Source organism: Ostrinia nubilalis, chromosome 9 (assembly GCF_963855985.1).
Source record: "Ostrinia nubilalis chromosome 9, ilOstNubi1.1, whole genome shotgun sequence".
Lineage (NCBI taxonomy): Eukaryota > Metazoa > Arthropoda > Insecta > Lepidoptera > Crambidae > Ostrinia > Ostrinia nubilalis.
In genome coordinates, this window is record NC_087096.1 from 11,869,432 (window position 1) to 11,892,212 (window position 22,781).

Here is a 22,781-nt window from a genome sequence, read left to right on the forward strand (position 1 = left end):
TAGTACACGCACACATACATACATAAAGTTCACGCACACATACACACAGTTCACGCACACATAGGCCCTCATAACCTTCAAAGAATTATTGTTTTTATGATGTACAATGTAGAATTTTTTCAAATCCATTATTTTGAAAATATTTATCTTTATGGTGTACGTATTGTATTATTTTCAAAACAATGGATTTGGAAAAATTCTACATTGCACATGGAAATGCAAATAAGTAAACAAAAACTTTTGAATTTAATAATTTTACTTTATTTATGAACACACATAATATTATACACCAAAAGCGTCTTTTCGCAAAGTTTTCAACAACACTAAAAAAGCATTTGCACATTGAGAAAACTCAGATCACTTGTGAACATAACAGAAAGTTTCTTCGCGATTCACGAAGGAACGAACAAAACTCCGATGAACCAGAACAGCAGCAGCAGGTACGAAGGAATGAACTTGAATTTGACTCGACGGCTCTTCAATACTTTAATAGGGCCACAGAACACCCAACCGGTGCCCCGGTAGGTCACCAACAAGTTTGTGTTGGATGTGGTTGTTCATTATTGCGAACTTGAAGTCATTGTTTGGATACAGAGAATAATCAAGATATATTAAACATTGTTCGAAATTGGATTCAACCCAGAGAGGTAAGAGCCCTGCCAGTTTTATAATACATAAAAATAATTATGCCGGTTTATTATAATAATAAAAAAGGTTTTTTCCGAATCAGCCTTCCCATCCTTCAACTCCTTCCATTGCTTTCAATCTGCCACTACTCTCATCCATACAGGTTATACAGGGTGGAAACGATAAGTGATCTCACTCGATTATTTCTAAACTACACAAGATATCGAAAAACTGGTTACTCATCCTGAAAGTGCTTCACGAGCTCTTTCTAACGGTATCAGTAAATAGTTACAGAATTAACTGGATCTATCCGAAAATTCAATGTTTTCAGCCTCCATACTAAATGTATGCCAGCCACACAATATTAAAAGTGTTATAGATCACTTATCGTTTCCACCCTGTATAATACAAATAGACTTATATTATTAAAATATTGCAATATTATTACTTACATAATATTAAACATAATTTTTACTATTATAAAGCCAGTTAAAAATTCCCTGAGCCAAATAAACTCAGTAAAGTTTTATTTATACTTCCTGCATAACAACAGACTACTCTTTTAAACTACCACTATTCTCACTCTCAATCCTCGTTCCTCATTCATCCCTTTCGTTTCCTCCATAGACCAATCATTCCTCATCATTCAGCGTTCAAATCATAAATTATCTTTCATCACTCATCTTACTATTCCGTTACACACAAAAGTCGTTAATCCTGTATAAATATTGCTCTTCTTATTGTTGAACTGTGAATCTGATGTTTTATTTTATTTTCAGATTCGTCCTTCAGATCTTCTTTGCCATAGATACTATCAGAGAGCACGAATTACTACAGTTGGTGCTTATTTAATGAAGCTGAGGACCGGTGATTCAGATGACAGAATAGCTACATTACTTGGCATTTCAAGGAGTACTCTTACAAAATATGTAATGAAAGCACGCAGTATGATGGAGGAACATTTCGTACCAGCACATTTAGGGTTACAACATATTAGTAGAGAGGAAGTAGCCCAAAGAAACCTTTATGTTCCAGTCTCTTTTCGGGAAGCCAGGAAACGATTTACCACAAAGAAAGGCTATTGTCATCATGGATGGTACATACATACATTTATGTGCAAGAAAGTAGCAATTATGCATACCAAAAAAAAAACTTATTCCCTATACAAATATCGGAATCTCGTTAAACCATTTATGGTACTTTGTTGTGATGGCGACATCATTGATGTATTGGGCCCATATTTAATAGAAAATGTAGAACATGACCATTAATAAATAATAAGTACCTACATACGTATTTTCATTTATACCTACATAACTGCCTACTTACCCTTGGGTCGGAATAAAGATATTTTTGGATTTAAATGTAAGTAAAATATATTAACTTCTTTTTAAAAAATGTTTGGCTTTTCCGTAGGCATTCCTATTTTTCCAATACGCAAAGTTCTATTTGCTGCTATTCATACGGTTTGACAAAGGGGTTCTTTATCGATCTACGATTTAAAGTGTAATTAAGACGTCTCTCCTACATATCTATACCTACTTATAATAAATCTGTAGAGAGGTCAATTCTGTACATGAAATATAATTTTCAAAATAACTATCAGGGGGTGATACTGATGCCAAAAATGCAATCAGTAAAATTTTTGTCTGTCTGTCTGTCCGTCTGTATGTTCCTTATAGAAACAAAAACTACTCGACGGATTTTAACGAAACTTGGTACAATTATTCTTCATACTCCTGGGCAGGTTATAGTATACTTAGGAATTCTCACGGGAACAGGAATTAGCGGGAAAATCCTTTTGTATGAAAAATCTAAACCGCTTAAGTTAGACGCTTTAAATTTCGCACGTAGGTACTTTAGTAAACTAATTCCCACGGGAACGGGAATTCGCATTATTATACATATAATTCTTGACAATAAATAGTTTTATCAGCAACTAGCGGCCGCCCGCGACTTCGTACGCGTGGATCCCGTTTTACCCCCTTCATCTATCTTACGCGGTTTAGATTTTTTCGTTCAAATGTTTTTTCCCGTTCACGTGGGAATTTTGCAATATCCTGTTGTAACTAAGCTTTAAGTTTATTAAGATACCTACATGTCAAATTTCAAGCGTCTAACTTAAGCGGTTTAGATTTTTCATACAAAAGGATTTTCCCGCTAATTCCTGTTCCCGTGGGAATTCCTAAGTATACTATAACCTGCCCAGGAGTATGAAGAATAATTGTACCAAGTTTCGTTAAAATCCGTCGAGTAGTTTTTGTTTCTATAAGGAACATACAGACAGACAGACAGACAAAAATTTTACTGATTGCATTTTTGGCATCAGTATCACCCCCTGATAGTTATTTTGAAAATATATTTCATGTACAGAGTTGACCTCTCTACAGATTTATTATAAGTAGGTACCTATAGAAGATAGAAAATGGAAATGTACTTCTGTTATGCTAATAACCTCAAAATCTGAAGCATTTTTCCTATTGTAACGAATCTCCCGCTTATCCGTGCTTTAAGTATCTACACTAATATTATAAAGAGGAAAACTTTGTTTGTTTGGTTGTAATGAATAGACTCAAAAACTATTGGACCGTTTTTATTAAATTCTTTCACCATTCGAAAGCTACATTATCCACGAGTAACAGGCTAAATTTTATTTTGGAAAATAATAGGGTTCCGTAAAATATGTAGGTACCTAATGTAGGCCACGCGCGCGAAGCCGCGAGCGAAAAGCTAGTGGAGTATAAGGTGACAATCGTTAAGTAATTTCACATATAAAAATCATTATTTCATTGCTTGGGGGTCTTGGGGCGAACGATGTATGGACGCAGAACAATATCCTTTATTTTCAAATTTAAGCAAAAAGCATTCTGTGGTTATAAAATACCTATGCTTATTTGCACCTAGTTTATCAATCACCATGTTAATTCCATGCTTTCTATCCAGTCGACTGCTCTAACGACAAGGGTGGGCAGTCGTTGAGATGACAGCGCGAAAATCGTCGGCATCCACTAATTATGACCCTTATGTACCACTATATTGACAAAGTTCTCCGTCTTCGTACGCGATATTGGAAATTTGGCATCTACCATCGGCTGATCTGACATTAGGCGTAGTCTGGCTTTGATATTCAATTTTCAACTGTATTACCTTGACAATCAGTTCAAAATTGATTACTAGAAAATTATTTGACAGACGATTTCTACTCTCGACAAATGCATTTGAATTAGCCCACAGGTTTTTCTTATTGAATTATCCTATTTAAGTTTGCCAAAATCTATTGGCAGTTGGCACTGTTTAGATTTCGGTCATTCAAAACAAAGGCACAGTTAATAACTAACTGATATAAACGGATAATCTTAAACATCCACTCCATATTCTTTTACTTTCCGAAAATAAACATTACTCTCGTCTCGTCCATTACACTCCCCAAGCCGGTAAATTAACTAATTCATCTAAATTAAGTTAATTAGTGTGGCACTTTTCTAATTCTCAAAGGAAAAGGGCAGGACTAAGAGAAGGTAATTACCATTGAAGAGGCGAAACAACCCGTAGTGTTAGTACTTACATGTGCACTAATTTGGTTTGTAATCATTTGTAATGTAATTTTGAAATAATAAATAAAAGTTTAGCTTAGCTATAAATTAAAGTAAACCAATAAGCCAAAAAAGTTTGTTCTATGATAAATATAAATTATGAAAAATAAGTAGGAGACTTGAGTCTAATGCTAGACTAGCCTCCCTTTATCATGAAGTTAAACAATACAAATTAGAAAATCCCTTGAAAAAATAGGTGAATCAGAAATTTTCCTAAATAAAGAGGAGTAAAAAAACAACTTTCTAGTAAAAAAAATTCAGCACACTGTCTATCAGGTAATGAAATCTTACAACCTTTTATAACTGACTTTTGGATTCCTCTAAGATTACTTTTTGAACTGAACATCAGATGGAAGAACCGATTGAGAGGTCCAGGGTAGCTGAACAACCAGCCAAGCTAAAATTCGCTATTTTGACAGTAAGGAGTTGCAGTTGTATGATCCCTATCGTTCATACATACGTAAATAGTGGAGCCGAATGAAAATTATGCCTATGCCTTTATTTTCCCTACCCAAAAAGAAAACAAAACACTCTTTACTATGTTAAGTGGTCATATGCCGAGGGTTACAACAGTGATTGATGTTCGCGGCGACGGGAGATGGATGCGCTAATGCTATGGGAATAAGAACTAATGGAATGTAAGTTAGACGGTTTCTTACCCTCGCATGTTAGGTAATTGTGGTTTGGAAGTGACTTTTGGTATGGAAATTACAAATATTACATTAGCTATATCGTTTTGATCTATTCTTGATTATACTACTATAACTCCATTAAACTAGAGACAAGTTTTGCTTAGTTTTTGACTAAATTCTGCCCTGTTTTAAAGCTACAATATATCAACGGTTAAGACATCGCCAATTGGAGAATTTCAAGCTAGTTCAAACTTCGATCCTCGTCAACCGCTAGACTCTTGTGATGAACCCACTACTAACACTTAGCTGAAGGGGTTAGCAAGTATAGTAATTCTGCACTACAAACATCTTTTTGTTCTTCGTTTCAGCCAAATGACGTCCACAGCTGGACAAAGGCATCCCCCAAGGATTTCCATAACGACCGGTCCTGCACTGCGCGCATCCAGGTTCTTCCAGCTACCTTCCTCAAGTCGTCGGAAAACAGCTCTAATAGATAAGTAGTTTAAAAAAAATAACATAATACTAATAGTTCCAAAATACTGGACTGTCCTGTCGATGTCATTGACAGTGGGGCGCCACGGTCAATACCGGATCGCTGGTTCAGATTTTTGCCATGTTGGAAACCATATAGTTGAACGATGGTAGCGCCCCCCTGTCATTGAGTTTGGTGGGACAGTTCAGCGTGGGTCATCTATAGCATGATTTCATAAGTTTCTTTGCACAATATCTGCCAATAGTTAGCTGGGCTATAATTTGTACTTTCCCGCACAATTATAATTATTTAGGGTACTCGCGATTCACATACTAACAAAATATCTCCGTCCTACATCAACAAAGAAATAAAACACCCAATTCGTTGGTATTGTGGCCCGTCCTAAAACAGGATTTAGCTGGGTAAATCCCTGATCCAAAGGGACTTTCTATTATGGAACTAATAGCTACAAGGTATTTGTTTATGTTTGTGGTTCAGAACATGGTAGAATAATGTTTTTTCCACTCTACTTAAATAGCCCTGCGAAGATATTTTGTCCGATCATGTGACGTTATTAAGATTAAGTTTCACCAAAAATGTTACGAGTATCTACTTTATTTATGGTTCCATTAAATTTAAAAGAGGTCATTGGATACTGAAATTCTGACTCTAAAATAAATGAAGACGATGACTTCATGACGATGACTGACGGCCGATGGGGCAGAAAGGTTCTGGAATGGAGGCCGCGTACCGGAAAACGCAGCGTGGGACGTCCACCTACAAGGTGGACCGACGACATCGTAAAGGTAGCAGGGAAGCGCTGGACGCAGGCCGCTACCAATCGATCAACATGGAAAGCATTGGGGGAGGCCTATGTTCAGCAGTGGACGTCCTGTGGCTGAAATGATGATGATGATGATGATGATGACTTCATGAAAGAACTTTTCATCTCATGGTTTGTAAACATATGTGATGATCGAAAGCAGAGTCACAAAAATGTCTGAATCTTCTTCGTGTCGACAACAAACTTACTGTCTGAATAATACTGAGTCTTAAGTAATTGGGCCTGTGGGTCTAGACAAAGTGCAAATTATAATCGCAAACCAGTCGAAAAGTGGTCGAAAAGCCCCTTTTTTGTATGGAGATTTGACGGATTCGATTTTCGATTCGATCAAAAAGTGCGTTTTGTGTAGGGGGGCTGGAGAATACTTACTGTCTTTCCAAAGTTTGCCTAAGTCTGTTTTACATGTCACGAAGTAGGTATTTGTCGATCTATAAAATCTATATCATGTCACAGTCACCACAGACTGCAGAGCTCATCAATCAAACATAACATTTTGTCTTAGACACTTCCTTCTCCCCACTATAGAAACGCAGTGAACTTATCCCAATCCAACACAATAAATTCCCGGATCGCCCATCAACACTAGACAAAAACATAATAAAAGTCGTTTTTCTATCCGTAATAGTGAAATAAATCAAAGCGGATCCGGACTATCCATCACCGGGCGCGGTGACGCGACGTGCAAAATATGGCCGTTTTACTATGGATTATGGTAAAACGGTCGCTAGCGATAAGTCCCAACTGTAGGGATAGGGAATTTATTTATCGAGTCCGCCAGATTATAGTGGGTCCATTTATAGAGGTCTGGTTAACGTTTGGTGTCTGTTTTTCACAGTCACGGAGTCGCAGTATCAGTTCTAGAGTGGAAATGGACCTTGGTTGATTTCGTTTGTGACCTTACAAGGACTCAAAAAACATAGGTAGGTACTCATAATTGTCATCACATTCCTGAGAAATTTAAACCTGCTACCACAACGAGCTTTGATTTCTCTACTCTTTTACTGTGCTACCGTACTCTGTCTAATCGTTTCAAAGTTAAGGGTGAGAGATAATTCCAGACCTTTTATAAAACTTCTAGATTACTCAGGGACATGTTTTCAGTCAGATACGTAACTTTTTCACTATCTTAAAGAATAAGTTCGACATATTGACAGTCTAGGTAATTCGCTTCAGATAAAAGTTATCTTGGGAGCTTAGGAGTGAAAAATCTGTGTAAAACAGTTTATTGCTAAGTAAAGTTAAAGTCTCTCTCGTCGGTGTTGAGACACTTTACTTGAAGGGACGATTTATTTCTTTCATAGATCACATAAATATGGACGTAACCTCATTTATCATTTCTTTCTGAGTCTGTAAAGTGTCTGAAGAATAACAAAATGTCAGTGTTGTCAGTCGATTTAAGACTGTCATAATATGCGACGCTGAATTTTGTGAAAAATTAACAAAACTTAACATACTATGCGCCCCGTTTTCGTATACAAGAAGTATTCACAATATTTTAAAAATGTAAAAAGGATTGTTTGGTAAAGTAATTGAATTATTTATGTATTTATAATTTTAGGGCAAAAATCTCTCAACAACTTCTATTTTGTTTTTAGTTACCTATTCTTCAAGTCTAGGGCTATTATTATTATTAGGGATAGTTTATTCATCAGAGATAGTACACATCAAGGTAAATTAGAATTTAGAATTCGCGAAAATACTTTGGACTCTACAACTTTTCTAGACACGTTCGTTTCACAGAATCGATCGGATTCAAAACTCTTTATGTGTCAGCAAAATGTGCTAAGCTTGAATGCAATCCAAAATGTCTAAAAGCAAGGGCAATATCCTAAAAACGTCTCCTGTAACTATAACGACTAGGTCCCTTACTTCAAAGACTAATCACCACTTCTATACCTGGCCAGCACCGATAAATCTTGGTTGCTAAATGGAAAAGGGTTAATGTTCTTCTCTAACTTGAATTTACTTCAAGGGTTCTTAGCAAACCCTTGCTACAACTTTGTTTGTTAATCTAGTACGTGGGCCCATGGAGCACAATTGTCTTTTAAGCACAAATTAGGGACTTACTTCGACTTAATAGCTGACTCCTTTAGTGCACTTTTCGGTCAGAAATTGGTATCATTATTTTAGTTAGCCTTTGTAAATAATAGTAACTGCTGCTTATGTCCGCCATTTTATGGATTCGAATAGAAATATCCCTTACAATGGCATGTCATGATCGTTTATGTACTGAGGTTGGTGATGATGATTGTTGATGATGACTAACGTATCGATATCATAGGTAGCTATTTCATACATAGCATGGGCATTTATTTTATTTATTTTTATTTTTATTTTTATTTTACAAGGAAAACAATACAGTGTGTAAAAACTATGTAGACTAACATTTTAGAAAAACTTAATTAGTCTAACTAGTCATTTTGTGATGAGAAAATACCTAATAGCCTATAATGTAGATGATGAGACATACAATATTTTATGTAGCCTTTCGTTCGTACGTTCGTTTCAGCCAAATGACGTCCACTGCTGGACAAAGGCCTCCCCCAAGGTTTTCCACAATGAACGGTCCTGCGCTGCCCGCATCCAGGCTCTTCCCGCGACATTTACCAGATGTAGCCTTTATCACTCGTTGTCGTTAATATTGTGGATTTTTTCACGGAATATTTATTTTATCTTCTAGGTATATTTATTATACATTCTAAGCGAAAAAAAAATACAAATGTGTACAAACTCAGCACGCCTAGTGAACAGCCTGGAGTGTTATATGGACGACCTGGTGGACTGCTTTGAGGATTTCGTCAAGAAGTCCCTCCTCATCATCTCCGTAGCAGTGGGAGCCCTCATCGTGATGCTGGGATACGTTCTGAAGATCATCTCGGAGAGAGCGCAAGTCCCACTCTTGGGATCACCTGGTGAGACAATTTTTAAAACACATCATCATCCTCAAGTCAAGTCCTCAATAGCATGACCCTCTCTGATTTAATAGGTTAGTAAATGGAGAATTTGACACACACTCAATGCTGGTCAGACGAGTTGTAAAGTCTAACGCAACATTTGAGATTAATTAGTTTATATCGTAAAGATGCACGCACAATAGCAAGTTTAAAATATTATTTTAAACTTGCTATTGCTTGCCATGTAGATACCTTTGTATTTACGAGCCTCCGATATTTCGGCACTGTTGCAAGCGCTATGATCACGGAGTAACTGCGTAGCAATCCCGTAGACAGTATCTACTATGCTAATGCATGGACAAATTATTTTCTGAGCAAGTTCACTTTGCGAGGAATATGAAATGCAAAATACCTTAAATTTTTCAGCCGTAGCTCAGCAAATAGACACGACTAGAACTTCATGCCCCCAAAGCTGCAGCTCAGCTCGAACGAGCCAACCTGACGTGCAGAATGACCTCCAGAAGTCCAAAAGTAGCACTCTCCCCCAAAAGTCTACCAACAGCATAGCCATGCCTTGCTTCAGGAAGGACTGCAGGAAGACCATGTCAGCTGCAGCGAATACTGGTCCTCTGTCAAGCACACCGAGCTTTGATGAGAAAGTGCTAAGGAATATTGGATTGTCTAGCTGTTCTAAAGTAAGTTGTGAAATGATCAATCGTAATTTAAAGCCTCATGAGGGTCATTTTAAGACCTCATCATGGTAGCAGGCCGCTACTAACCAGTCATTGTGGAAGTCATTGGGGGGGGGGGGGGGGGGGTCTATGTTCAGCAGTGGACGTCCTGTAGCTGAAATGATGATGATGATGATTGATGATAAACCGTAATTTAAGACTCTCTTGCGCCGAAAATATATCATGGCACCTGCCTATTTAGGCCAAGCAAAGTATAAAGAAATTATCTAAAATCAGTCAATCACAGAATTTATTGCAATGCTTAAGTTAAATCAAGTTTTGAGTTTAGAAATGCGAGCGTTAGGCATCAGGTTAAATTTAAAACTGACCCGACTAATAATTCAAATCCAGGCTCCAACAAATAAAACCATTACATCTACTCACTTTCGTGGTTATACTTCCACAAAAGTACGTAAAGAACTATTTCATTTATTCAAAATTCTAACTCACCTCTGAATTTCACTGAAAGGGATCGCTTTGAACGCGAAAGAATTAACCAATTTCAATTTCGTTTGGACACCACCAGGGCGAGCAGTGTACGCTGCTGAAGTCTGTGCCTCGAAAAAATACAGGGAATTCAGAAAACAAGGAATGAAACATACATTGTTTCTTTTCAGAGCTGCGTTCAGAGCAAACGGCATATGATACGTAACGGTTCGGCTTCTAGGTAAGTTTCTCTTTATTTTTTACATCGGTTTCATTGATTGGAAAAGTCCTTTTCGTCCCAAAAAGTAAAGGCACAAAATGCAAGACAATATTTTTGTTCGTATCTCGACATAATTTCATTAAAATTATGTGTCTTATTTTCAGGCTTGCAATTCCAAGTATGCCAACGTGCATTCCAAATCGTGAGTATTAAAATTGCAACCTTGCATTGTTTTACACTTACATGTTTAAAGCATAACTTAGTACCTGAGGTATGGAAGCGGCACGGGAGAGATGACGTCATAATGACGTGACATAATGACAAGTCTGAAGCGCATCTGAAGTCTCGCTGACATTTGACGTCACAAAAACACAGTCCCGTGCCGCTTCCATACCTCACAAGCACTGACTCAGTTATTTCGTAAGATCTATAGCTACCAATAAACTTACGACACCCCAACTTTTTTTTAATCCACAGACCACATATCAACTCCTCGCCCCTGCTCCAAGTTCGTGGCCAGCCGAAACTCTTGCTGCTCGATGTGCTGCGCAGACGACGATCGGCGATGACGAACAAGTGAACATCAACAATGATCAGCCAAAACATCAACACTGATCAGATAAAACAAATTTTGGAAGATTGGTAAATACAGTAAGATTTGTGGATTATCCAAATTATTAATTAATACCAGGCTATCTTTAAATAAATTAATGCAAAACAAAATATTTTTAGTACAAAAATACTAGTTGGAATGGTCACATGGAAACAATTTACAACATTGTAAAATAAATTAACGAATAATGTTAAAATTTATTCATGCGATTGTCTTAATTTATTGTAGAATCGTAAGAATATTAAAGTATTTCTTGTTGGTGCGCATAGGATGTTATTTTTGTATTTATTATGTAATGTTTTTAGGAAAAATATTTAGTTTTGTCAAAATTGTATTTTGTTTTTTATATTAAAATGAATTTTGAACATGACGTTTTTTATTTATTACTTTACCAATACCAATACAATAATTCAACAAATCAAAATATACATAGGAGAGTAAATTATAGCCAACGATTCTATGCTTACCTACCATTCAAAAGTAGATCATTTGGAGCATTATTAATACAAAACCTTGTTGTTTGGAGTTTGGACTTCTCATTCGTTCGTCCGTTTCAACCGAAAACGTCCACTGCTGGACAGAGGCCTCACCCAAGGATTTTCATAAAGACCGGTCCTGCACCGCACCCAGGCATGTCCCGTGACCTTCACCAGATCGTCGGTCCACCTAGCGAGACTTCTCATTATATACATTATGAGATATTTTATTAAAGAGATTTATTATCAAAAAAAAAATAAGGAAGACGAGAAAAAAAATTAATACTACCTTTTCTCTAGGATTTGTATTCTGTCAATGTCTTGTGTTGACTGCATCAAAGAAACTTTCAAAAACCCAAAAAAATACAAAATTACAAAATCAAATAAAAAAGATGCTAAAAGACTCTTCAATTTAAGTAATTATCATTATGTAGTTTGAAATATTGCAAATAACAATAATGGCGAGACGGCATATTTATACAGGTATCAACTAAGCTAACCTAACTAATAACCTATCAACTAAGCACGGCATTTTTCTAAAAGTGACTAAAAAATATAGTTAAAGCCATGGGTTAAAGCTTCCTAGGTCTCATGGTAAGATTTACATAGGAAATCGAGATGATGTTCAGATGCGAAATGAGGAATTATTTGTTCCATATTCCACATAATTACCTATATGCCTATTGATTCTCCAATTTTTCTCGTCCTCTTTAGTTTCATTTTTCGTTGTTATTCTTGTGTTATTCTTCGTGTTCTACCTTTACCAAACTTGACGAAGTTACGTGATTTTATTTTTGTCAAAATTGGTGAAAAAATATTTATTAGTAAAAAAACTAGACAATTTACTGGTTTACTTCAAGGAATGTATACTCGCCTCCATCGCCGTCCTGCAGCAATGGCCCAGAACGCTCGGCAGACCCCCAAAGACCTTCGGAGCCTCGCCAACCTGGCCACCCAGTACGTCTGGGCAGCATACAACATGATGAACGGGAACTACCTGGCTCTAGCCACGGTCATAGCCGTGGTGCTGCTGAGTTTCTTAATACCAGACATCTCGCAGAAGATCCACGCGACCAGCGAGCTGAAGAATATGAAGAAGGTGCTCAATTTGATGACGGTAAGCCTGAACTTTTTGATTTTTCTTTGGAACTGAGTCTGTTTGACCTCAATCGTATGGTACATGATGATAATATTATAAAACTTTGATTGATTAATCACATTATCATGACAATTCAACAAGTAAAGCAACTGCTTAGATAGAAACAGGTGAAAAGTTAAGTGAGAACAGACCCGTATGGAAACAAGTACATAAATGCAAAATGTGAAATAATTCTGCTGCTCCACGAATTAACAATCTTGAAAAGAAGACATTTATTCCGATACATTTATTTGCGTATTGCAATTTATTTTGCGTAGTTCCAAGTAAAAAATCATGGCAATTGCTCGCTGTAACCCAATTGAAACAAGTAAATACTCTGAAAATGCTACATTTAATGGACACAGCCGAATGAAAATGTTATTGGGCAAACTAAAAAATCGGTTCAAGCGATTTTATTTCGCTGGGACGTGATCCGCCTTTAAAATGGACAAGCGTTTTGAATGATGAATGGAAACGATTTTTGAAAAAGTCTAGCAAAAATATGCAAATAGGATAAACTGGTGGAGTGCACAGCGCATCAAGATTACAAGTATTAGTTCTAATACGTGATATTTCGCAATAAAAATGTAGAATCAGGATGTGATCAACGATTATAATATTAATTTATAGGTACTAAATCTGAATCATAGATGTTTTTAACTTACGTGATACTATTTACGTTTGCTAAGGCAAACTAACTAAGGTGAACTTCAAGATTTAGGAAACTATTCTGCTAAAACTTTAGGATTCTTCTTAAACAAGCAATCTTCTATTAGGGATCTTTGTCCATTGTGCAATTTATTAGCAATAAATTATTCTAGTTCTACTTAAACTTACATCTGATGCACAAATAGAGAATAAAAGTAAACTATTTCTTACGTAACTTGCAAACAAAAAAGATAGCACATCCACGACCCCGGCTGTTTTGTCTAAAAATAAACATTCTTCCCACCCATTGTTCCGCACTACTTTATCCAGCTTAACTTGTTGCATCGCAACAAGAAAAATCCTACCTTACAAAACCCTAAGGCTACGGCTTCACGACTGAGAACGAGATGTTTCTGGGAAAATATTTCGAAATACGTGGCCAGATTTGACTATTGCTAAGTGTATCAATTTAATTTGTCCAAGGTATCAATGAATAAAATTGAAGTATGCAATGAAGTAATTAATGGCCAGAATTTTTTAGAAACCTTTGCGCAGGCTAACCAAATTATTAGGCTTTAGTTTATCTAAACACATTACAAATGTTTTTAATTTAGCCAACAATTTTTTTTTCTCGTTTTGCATGATTATAATAACAACTGAGCTTATTAGTGTGCCTTTGCTTAACATTCCAACTTTCTACGCCTTCTCATCGTAAAATATATTTCTTGACTCAACAGTAAGCACAGGATTATTACGTATTTTCATTTAAACTTCAGACTTTGGCAATGGAAGCTTTTTAATTATATTAACATTGCTTTGACTGGTAAAATGAGAACTCTATTAAATTCCTTAAAATCATACTATTTCGTGAACTGCCTTGTTAGGTGGGTATTTTATTTCGTGATTACATGATTATCACTGAAATCCTTTTGAGCTTTGTTATTAATGGAATTTCATGTCAAACTGAAATCATTTAAAATCTATCGATCATATTCCATAAAGGTTTGTGAGGATCACAAGACAGCCTTCTTGCTAAAGGCTATTCTCACATGATTTACTCCTATACAAAAGGAATAAAGTTCCTATACCAAATACTTTTTTTCTGACAGAACGAAGTAAGCCGCGCCGAGGTGGCGTGCCTGACAGCCGCCGATGAGATCTGCTACCTCCACTGCTCCATGCATGATGGTGCCACGGAAACTGTTAGTATTAGGTCATTACAAACCAATTTCTTTCTTCATTTGTAATAGTTTCTATCTTTTAAAAGACCGAAGACTTTTTGTCAGGCGATAGTTTACTCGGCATCATATGAACATGATATGAAAGTGCGCACAATAGATCAATCAAAGTCTTATGTAAATTAGAAGCTGAACTATCGACCGACAAACATTGTAGTCTGATGGGAGTCTTATTTCGCCTTTTAATTGTCGCCTTTCTTTAAAAGTCTTCACCTCTAAAGTTTAAGTTATTAGATTGTTGTGTCTGTATATTACACATTGTGTGTATTACACAGTCTATTGGATAAGTCCTTTAATGTGTTCTATTTCTTTCTAGCTTTTAGGCGCTTAGTATGAAGTCTTCTGTCCTATTTTGTGCTTTTAGCTTCATGAACAGGGGAACGGGACTATTCCCACCTCTCGTTCCCACCACTGCCACTCTAGTTTAGCCAGGATCTACAGCTTGACTGCCAATAAAAACCCAACCAGTGAAGGTCAAATTTGTCCCGGGGAAAGTTAAACTGTAATGAACAGGGGAACTAATGCAACCTTATATTATTTTAGTCCAGAAACGTTAAAGACCTGTCAGTCTGCACCAGCCACTGCATCCGACCCACCATGTCCGAGCCCGTACAAGTCGAGAGGAAGATTGGTTTCTTCAGAAGAATATTCTACCCCAACAGAAACACATCCCACAAAGTAAATATAGCTCTAAATACTGTTAAAATTTGAAATTAAACAATAAGTTGATCGAGTTGAGTGTGAAGTTGACGTCTCATTTGAAGCTCGAAGACTTCAAAAGGGTGGATACTATCTCGATGTGACCGAAGAAGTATATCTACATATTTTTTTCTAACCCCTCGTAGTAACCTAAATATGCTTGAGTTACTTGTGGGCTCATCCCAATAGTGATCAATAGTCCAATGGCGGGGTTCCAACCCACGTTTCTCGGATCTCCACTAAAGCTCCTCGGTTCTCCACTCAAGTTCCTCGGTTCTCCACTCAAGCTCCTCGGTCCTCGACTCGAGTCGATCAGTCCGACCGTATCCCCATTGGGCTATTGTCTCTTTTTTCTAGAAGTGCCATAAAGTTCTGTAATTTACAATTGATTCTTTTTCCAGGAAATCGCCATCATGTCCTACGTATACACGAACTCATTCGACGCTCAGAAGACGATAAACCTCTCCGATGGATATGATGTGTTGCCGTCCCGATCTGCTGCCGTCCTTGAAGATAAATTGTGAAGAACACTATCCATCCACAGTCCACATACCATAAGTCTATCAATTTGAACAGGAAAATAAACTATTGCTCACCTATTTTGCTGTTGCTTATTTATTACCATTAATTGAGTCAGTGTCTGAGGAAAAGGAGCGGCACGGGAGGGTGTTTTTGTAACGGTCAAACGTTAGCGAGACTTCAGCGGGTCTAGTCAAAACGCACTTTAAAATCGCAAACCCATCGCAAACCAGTCGCAAACAAATAAACAAATCGCAAAAGAGGTCGATAACAAAAAAGGCTTAGTCAAACGGCAAAAAATCGAATCGCAAAGCCCTACCTATCGATAATCGAAAGACTGGATTGAAATTTCCCATACAAAGGCTTAGCCAACATGCATTTAAGACTCAATCAAAATCGAATCGAATCGCAACACCCGCCATTTTCATTGCGATTACTAAAACCCCGGTGATATAGTTCCAAAATACTGGATTGTCCTGTCGATGACATTGACAGTGGGGCGCCACCGTCAATACCGGATCGCTGGTTCAGATTTTTGCCATGTTGGAAACCATATAGTTGAACGATGGTAGCGCCCCCCTGTCATTCAGTTTGGTGGGACAGTTCAGCGTGGGTCATCTATAAGCTTCGATTCGATCGAAAACCAATAGGGTGAGTTGCACCACCTAACTTTGACCGTAACTATGACGTTAACCGGTGTTTTTTGTATGGAGTTTGACAGATTTTAGACGCTTGTCAAAGTTAAACTAAGATGGTGCAACCCACCCTAAGGCTGTTTTGACAAATCCGTATCGCGATGTCGTTTTGACAGTTAGTTTGACGGCGAAGCATAGACGTAAACAGAGAGCAGAAAGAAGGAAGAAACAAATTAAAAAAAAAGCTAAAAAAAAGTAAAAACAATCGCAAAGTCATAGACATTTTTTAACTTTTATTCGATTTTGAATGAACTTTTATATCGCCGCGTCGTTGGTGGTTCAATGTGCATTTTGGCTGCCATTTTCCGATCGAATCGAATTACTGGTGACGCGGCGACTGACATTAGTGAAAACTTCCTATTGGTTTGCGATGTCATTTTGACTAGACCCAATATATGCTCTGTCATGTCATAATAATAATTATGTCAATGTTACCCCTCTCGGACCGCTCTCATACCTCAGGCACTGACTAAGATAAGTACTACACTACCTATGAATTTATGAAATGCAGCAGGAATTGGTTTGGTCAAGGCACTTTTACACCACCCAAAAGTAAGTACCAAATAACTATACTCCACTACTATAATAGTAACGTATTAATTCTTCCGACCTATCCAAACTAAGAGTATTTATCACTGCATTCCACGAGAAACAAAGTCCATAACAAATAAATCCAAATTATCTTAATAATGATTCGTTTTACTTATTTGTTTAATTGGAAATGAGCAGCAGGCTTATAAAAAATAAAAAAAATAAATAAATAAAAACGTTTATTTGGCACAACACAATACAAATTAAAACTTAAAATTAAAATAAAATTGTACCAAACAGATCCTCGCTCAGCATAAGCCGAGGCACGTAGTACCTCGACGCTGATATTCTGCGAGCACCGTTTATAGGTAGAGAGGGCGTCTAGCCTTACAAAAACAAAAACAAACTTATAAAATTTCAAAAAATAAAACAAAAACAGAACACCTACGTAAACACAAAATATTTTCGAAAATATATACCATACATACTATATTAAACGAACATCTTTCTAATTATTTACAATTATTATTTATTATTAGCTACAATTGCACATTATATACGTAATAAATATACCTATAGATCATTATTTTATTCGGATTTTTGCGTCTCAACCAGATGTCTTTTGTATTTAATTTTGAATGATCCAATGTGCGTGCATTCTCTGATGGGTGGAGGGATATTATTCCAACACTTTGATGCTGAATATTTAAAACTGCCCCTAAACGCAGCTGTGTTGTACGTTGGGCACATTAGTCTATCATTCATGCGAGATTTCCGTTTAGTGAATTGTAATTTTTTAAACAAATATGATGGGTTCCCCTCTTTTATAACACCAAAAAGCAAAGTTGCAAAATGTAGCTTGCGTCGTGTTTCCATCTTCATCAAATTATTGCTATTTAGATACGGCGTTATGTGAGATCTACGAGGTATGGCGAAACAAAAACGAGCGCAAGAATTTTGAAGACGTTGAATCACTTTTTTTGTACGGGCTAATAGACACAGTCCAATCAAAGAATCCGCATAGTTCATCTTTGACAGTATGAGCGATTCGCAAAGGTAAATTCGCATCTCTGTGCTCAGGTACTGCCTTACCTGGTATAACACCCTCAGTCTGTAGTAGCACTGCTTAACAACAGCACCAACATGCCTTTCGAATTTCAGACCGCCATCCATCCAGACACCAAGATTCCTAGCTTCATCTACTCGTTCAATGTTGGTGTTCTTCAATTTAATTTCTAAAGCACAATTATTATTGATTTGGTTGACTTGATACTTTGAACCCAAAATCAAGAACTTGGTTTTATCCGGATTCAAAACTAAGTTATTTTCTTCAGACCATTCAGCTATATTTTGGAGTTCTTGGTTAATTTTACATACGGCTTCGCTGGTTTCCGACGGTTTAAAAGAAATATGTATCTGCAGGTCATCTGCGTATAAATGATGTTTAGTATGTACTATTGTTTGTGGCAGGTCAGCAGTATAAATAATGAAGAGTAGAGGTCCGAGTATGGAGCCCTGTGGGACACCTCTGTTTACAGGGGAAGTACTAGATACATGTCTTACACCACTACTAGATATAACTTCTACTTGTTGCGAACGATCGAATAGATAAGTAGAAAACCACTTAAGTGCAATATCATCAAATCCGTAGTATTTAAGTTTTGCGATAAGCAATTGCGTGTTAATAGTGTCGAATGCCCTGGAATAGTCTAATAGCACCAAAGCCGATCCCCGCCCTACATCCTGTCCCGCCAAAATGTCATCGACAACGTCAAGTAAAGCTGTCACCGTACTCCGTCCTTTACGGAAGCCCGACTGCTTCTCTGGTAAGATGTCATTTCTATGTAGGTACTCATTAATTTGTATGTTTACTGCCTTTTCTACTATTTTCGACATAAATGGTAAAATACTAATTGGCCGAAGATCTTTTAGCTGTGTGGGATTACTTGTTTTAGGTAGCGGTTTAACTATCGCGTTTTTCCAAGTATCTGGGAAAGTACCTGTTATAAGGGATTTATTTATGATAGCAGTAATGAGACTCAAAGTACGCGGTAGGGTTAAAAGTATCATGTTAAGCGTTATCCCATCCACACCTTGAGCGTTGGTCGTGATGCTTTTTATAATTTTGAAAACCACTTCCTCATGCACTTTTCCGAATGAAAATACCGAATCGTTGAAACGATGAGAAGAGAAATATGCAAGCTGAGAATCATTAACCCTCTCATCACCGGGGACATTCAAGAAATGGTCATTAAATTAACTGTTTATGTGCAACAATTACTCTTTCATGTTTATTGACCAATAAATTATTCAAAAATCAGCTCCCTGGAGTATACGATCCAGACAACATTCGGAACATTTTCGTGATTTTCCATGATTAAACTCGCATTGGGGCATTATTTTTAACTGTAATCAACAATTCATTAATCACGGCAGTAAGTATGGCCCAATCACTACAAGTACAGTTCACTTTATCCCTTTTCTATTCTATTTGGAAATTGAGAGGCTATTCCATTCGCTTTTCGCTTTGTAGTGAGGGAGGAGAATTACTCAGGAGAACTTTAAACTCGTTGTGGATAAAAAAAAATCCTCCAATTTTCTTTTCATTAATTTTGTCGCGATCCAATGACAGTTCTTTAAATTTCACCAGGACCAACATAGGGGACCAACATAGTCCTTTCAGTTTCAATGGAGGCAATGGAGGTCAATCATTGATTAGCCATTAGCCACATACAAGAGAAGCAGTGATGGGAGGATGGTAGTGGAAAGTGGAAATAGTCCTATGGCCGTTCAGTCCAGCCCCTGAAAACTGCAAAGTCGCAGAGAAGCGCGAAATGCAAGGCTATATTTCAGGCGTTGCAAACTCCCAAGCCTCTATACAAGTACAAAATCCCTCCGAGAAGAATTTATTCCGAATCTATTTAAATCCTTCCACAGATAGGTTTCATAAAATCTTTTCGGCTGTATGGAAACTTCCAAGTCTGTAAATCTTAAAAAAAGTTTTGTGAAGTTACAAAATTGGTTTTGAACATGTTTTGAAATTGGTCACAAAATGACATTTCGAAATTAATGCTTTGATTTACACGATGATTTAATAAAAATAAAATGATAAAGACACAAAATTATTTGTAGGGAAGTAAGTCATTATAATACAGTAAAATGCCTCGTCAAAGAACTCTTAGATCAATTTTCATTGATATGGTAGTGTTCGTTGGAATGTTCGCACTACTGGGGCATCTCTCTATAAACTTTTGGGAGCGATTTGTTATCCAGAGCGAGCTTTCCAATATGAAAACCAGCTTACATTCGTTAAAGGTAAGATTAAATTTCTTCAAACTCGCTTTATCAATATCGTTTCTGTCTATCTACTTACTGTGAACAGTCCTGCGCTGCCCGCATCCAGGCTCTTCCCGCGACCTTTACCAGATCGTCGGTCCACCTAGTAGGAGGCCTGCCCACGCTACGTCTTCCAGCCCGTGGTCGCCACTCGAGAACTTTCCTGCCCCAACGGCCATCGTCTCTACGAGCTATGTGCCCCGCCCATTGCCACTTGATTTTAGCAATTCTGCGGGCAGCGCAGGACCGTTCATTGTGGAAAACCTTGGGGGAGGCCTTTGTCCAGCAGTGGACGTCATTTGGCTGAAACGAACGAACGAACTTGCTGTGAACGTCGGTCGTCGACCTACCGAACTAAAACCTGTATCAGTTCTTTTTGCAACCTCCAACCTATAGCCACCCAACTATCAGCTAGATCTCACGCTGCATTATCTGGTATATTCATAAATTTATGAGAATTTCATTTTCACAGGAAACAATAAACAGAATTGGCTACGCATATGATAATCTACATCGAGAACTACTAGGATTAGCTGAAATCGCTGAGAAAAAACAATCTAAGGAATCTCCAGACCCTCCAGAAGCTCCTATCGAACACAAACCAGAAACGCCACAAAGTAAGAAGAAACAGTGTATAAAAGAACATGATAACATTCCTGTAAAAGTATTGAAAACAAAGAAAAACCACACAACATTAACTACTCCCCTACTTTTCGACAAAACAAACCAGTACAATATGCCGGATATGAAAAAGGATAAAACAACACAAAATTTAGTACATGAGAAAAGGAGATGTAGTGGTAAAAATATTTCAACTTTGACGAGGTATCCTAAAAAGTCCATAGGAGTTGGTTTGGATACCAACAAATGTAAAATTGTATGCCCAAATGAAGAATACTGCAAGTATAAAAAGTCTAGTAGCGATGTACATGAATGTTGTAAAGAGTATGATTGTTATAATCCCATTTATAATTGGAAATTTTAATGTGTAACTTCATAACTATTAGTAATTATTCATAATGATCTACCCAAATGTTTTTACTATTTCCAGAAATTCCAGATTGTTGGGACTGAAAACAGTTTTGAAGGTCAATAAAAGTTTTTTTACATCAAATTATTTGGTTTTATTGCACTTAAAGGGTATCAAAACGTTCCAAAACATTGATTTCTTCCAATTTTCGCTAGATCTAGTCAATCTTGATCTTTACTCACTTCAACAGTTCTCGGTACACGGGCGGAACATTTCGAAATATTTTTTTTTAATGGTTTGTTCAGATAGACATCGACGTTGGGAAGAGACAACTGTGTCCTAGGATCCCATCCATGATGACTTTTCTCCATAGTGTTGGCTAGTGCCTCCAAAATATCGATCTGACCTTCCAGTTTTGGTAAATCTTGGGAGAATCTTGAAATCTTCACCTCTAAGTCGTAGTAACTATCTTTGATTATCGACAGATTTTTCTGCAATAAAAAGAAATGAACCATTTTAGATTTCATATTAATTTCTAACGATTCTAACTTGTAACGATTGGATACAAAAAGTGTCCGATCAAAATACTATGACAAATTCTGAAATGTAATTTAATTCAAAAGTTTAGTAGGTATACTGCAAAAATATTTACCGCAATGTCGTCAATGCTCTTCGTAATGTTTTTAAAATCGCATTTATCTTTGCAATTATTGCAATGATACTCCAGCATCAGATAGATCAGTGCAATCAGACTTGTCATAATGACGAAGCTGTACAATCCTCCTAGAAAGGACCAAGGTTTGGAGTTCTGGGGAGGCACAAACGTATGTGGAAGATTCCGATTGGAATGAGAGTGGCCACGTCCTCTGCGATTTCTTCTTCTATCCATTTTTGCTTTTTACAACTTCCAATTTAGATCCAAATGATTTTGAACCACTCTCATGTGCCGTTTCAGATTTTAATTTACATTTCCAATATTTTTACGGATTTTATTGAATTTTTGCAATCACTATTTTGCTTCTGTCATGTTTTATTTTCAACTTTTCTGACAGATGTTTCCTTACATTACATCCTTACTTACATGTCGTACCTATTTGAGATTTTTTTAAATAATTCATGTGTGCCAGTTACCTTATCTTTTTAGTCTTTAACGTTGTCTTCCTCCATCTTTCAAGAAATAGCACACGCACACCCTTGACTAAACCAATCCCCAACGCCCACACAGCATGATTTTCTACTTTTTCATCCAAGACTATAGTATCTTTTTAATCAAAAATTTTAGGATTATGGATTTTTTCAACATCTTTTATGAAAAGTTCTGCAAAGTTGTGTGGTATAAAATTCAAGTGATGATTTAGAGCCATCTGGTGGATTAACTACTAACTTCTTACCGTTTAGAACCAACATACTCGGTAGGTTCTTAACTCTCAAAATAACAACACTACTGGCACCTAATGTTTAAAAGTTAATATAGAGGGC

At 36.9% G+C, this 22,781-nt stretch overlaps 3 protein-coding genes and 1 long non-coding RNA gene across 8 annotated transcripts; all 4 read left to right on the top strand.

The window, feature by feature from the left end:
* Positions 1 to 502: 502 nt before the first annotated feature.
* LOC135075017 (uncharacterized) lies at positions 503 to 1,915 on the top strand. Its single transcript, XR_010257943.1, has 2 exons — positions 503 to 647; positions 1,407 to 1,915. It is a non-coding gene; the product is annotated as an uncharacterized LOC135075017 (long non-coding RNA).
* A 5,644-nt stretch (positions 1,916 to 7,559) lies between these two features.
* On the top strand, positions 7,560 to 11,064 carry LOC135075018 (uncharacterized). 3 transcript variants are annotated; one of them, XM_063969388.1, is made up of 6 exons: positions 7,560 to 7,693; positions 8,849 to 9,080; positions 9,489 to 9,757; positions 10,411 to 10,460; positions 10,604 to 10,641; positions 10,917 to 11,064. In XM_063969388.1, exons 2-6 carry the CDS (start codon positions 8,888 to 8,890, stop codon positions 11,006 to 11,008), a joined length of 642 nt encoding a protein of 213 aa, XP_063825458.1. In that variant the 5' UTR covers positions 7,560 to 7,693; positions 8,849 to 8,887; the 3' UTR covers positions 11,009 to 11,064. The 3 variants fall into 3 exon arrangements, 2 of the variants coding, with proteins under 2 accessions (XP_063825458.1, XP_063825457.1); XM_063969387.1 differs by having other exon boundaries at positions 7,560 to 7,688; XR_010257944.1 differs by lacking the exon at positions 10,917 to 11,064 and having other exon boundaries at positions 7,560 to 7,688; positions 10,320 to 10,460.
* A 795-nt stretch (positions 11,065 to 11,859) lies between these two features.
* On the top strand, positions 11,860 to 15,850 carry LOC135075019 (uncharacterized). Of its 3 annotated transcripts, none has more exons than XM_063969391.1 (5): positions 11,860 to 12,011; positions 12,389 to 12,645; positions 14,424 to 14,527; positions 15,096 to 15,230; positions 15,653 to 15,850. In XM_063969391.1, the coding sequence occupies exons 1-5, from the start codon at positions 11,987 to 11,989 to the stop codon at positions 15,708 to 15,710; spliced, it is 579 nt and encodes a 192-aa protein (XP_063825461.1). In that variant the 5' UTR covers positions 11,860 to 11,986; the 3' UTR covers positions 15,711 to 15,850. The 3 variants fall into 3 exon arrangements, with proteins under 3 accessions (XP_063825461.1, XP_063825459.1, XP_063825460.1); XM_063969389.1 differs by having other exon boundaries at positions 14,424 to 14,516; XM_063969390.1 differs by having other exon boundaries at positions 12,422 to 12,645; positions 14,424 to 14,516.
* Positions 15,851 to 20,001: 4,151 nt separating this feature from the next.
* LOC135075021 (uncharacterized) lies at positions 20,002 to 21,431 on the top strand. Its single transcript, XM_063969392.1, has 3 exons — positions 20,002 to 20,311; positions 20,805 to 20,949; positions 21,384 to 21,431. Exons 1-3 carry the CDS (start codon positions 20,156 to 20,158, stop codon positions 21,404 to 21,406), a joined length of 324 nt encoding a protein of 107 aa, XP_063825462.1. The 5' UTR covers positions 20,002 to 20,155; the 3' UTR covers positions 21,407 to 21,431.
* The last annotated feature ends 1,350 nt before the right edge of the window (positions 21,432 to 22,781 follow it).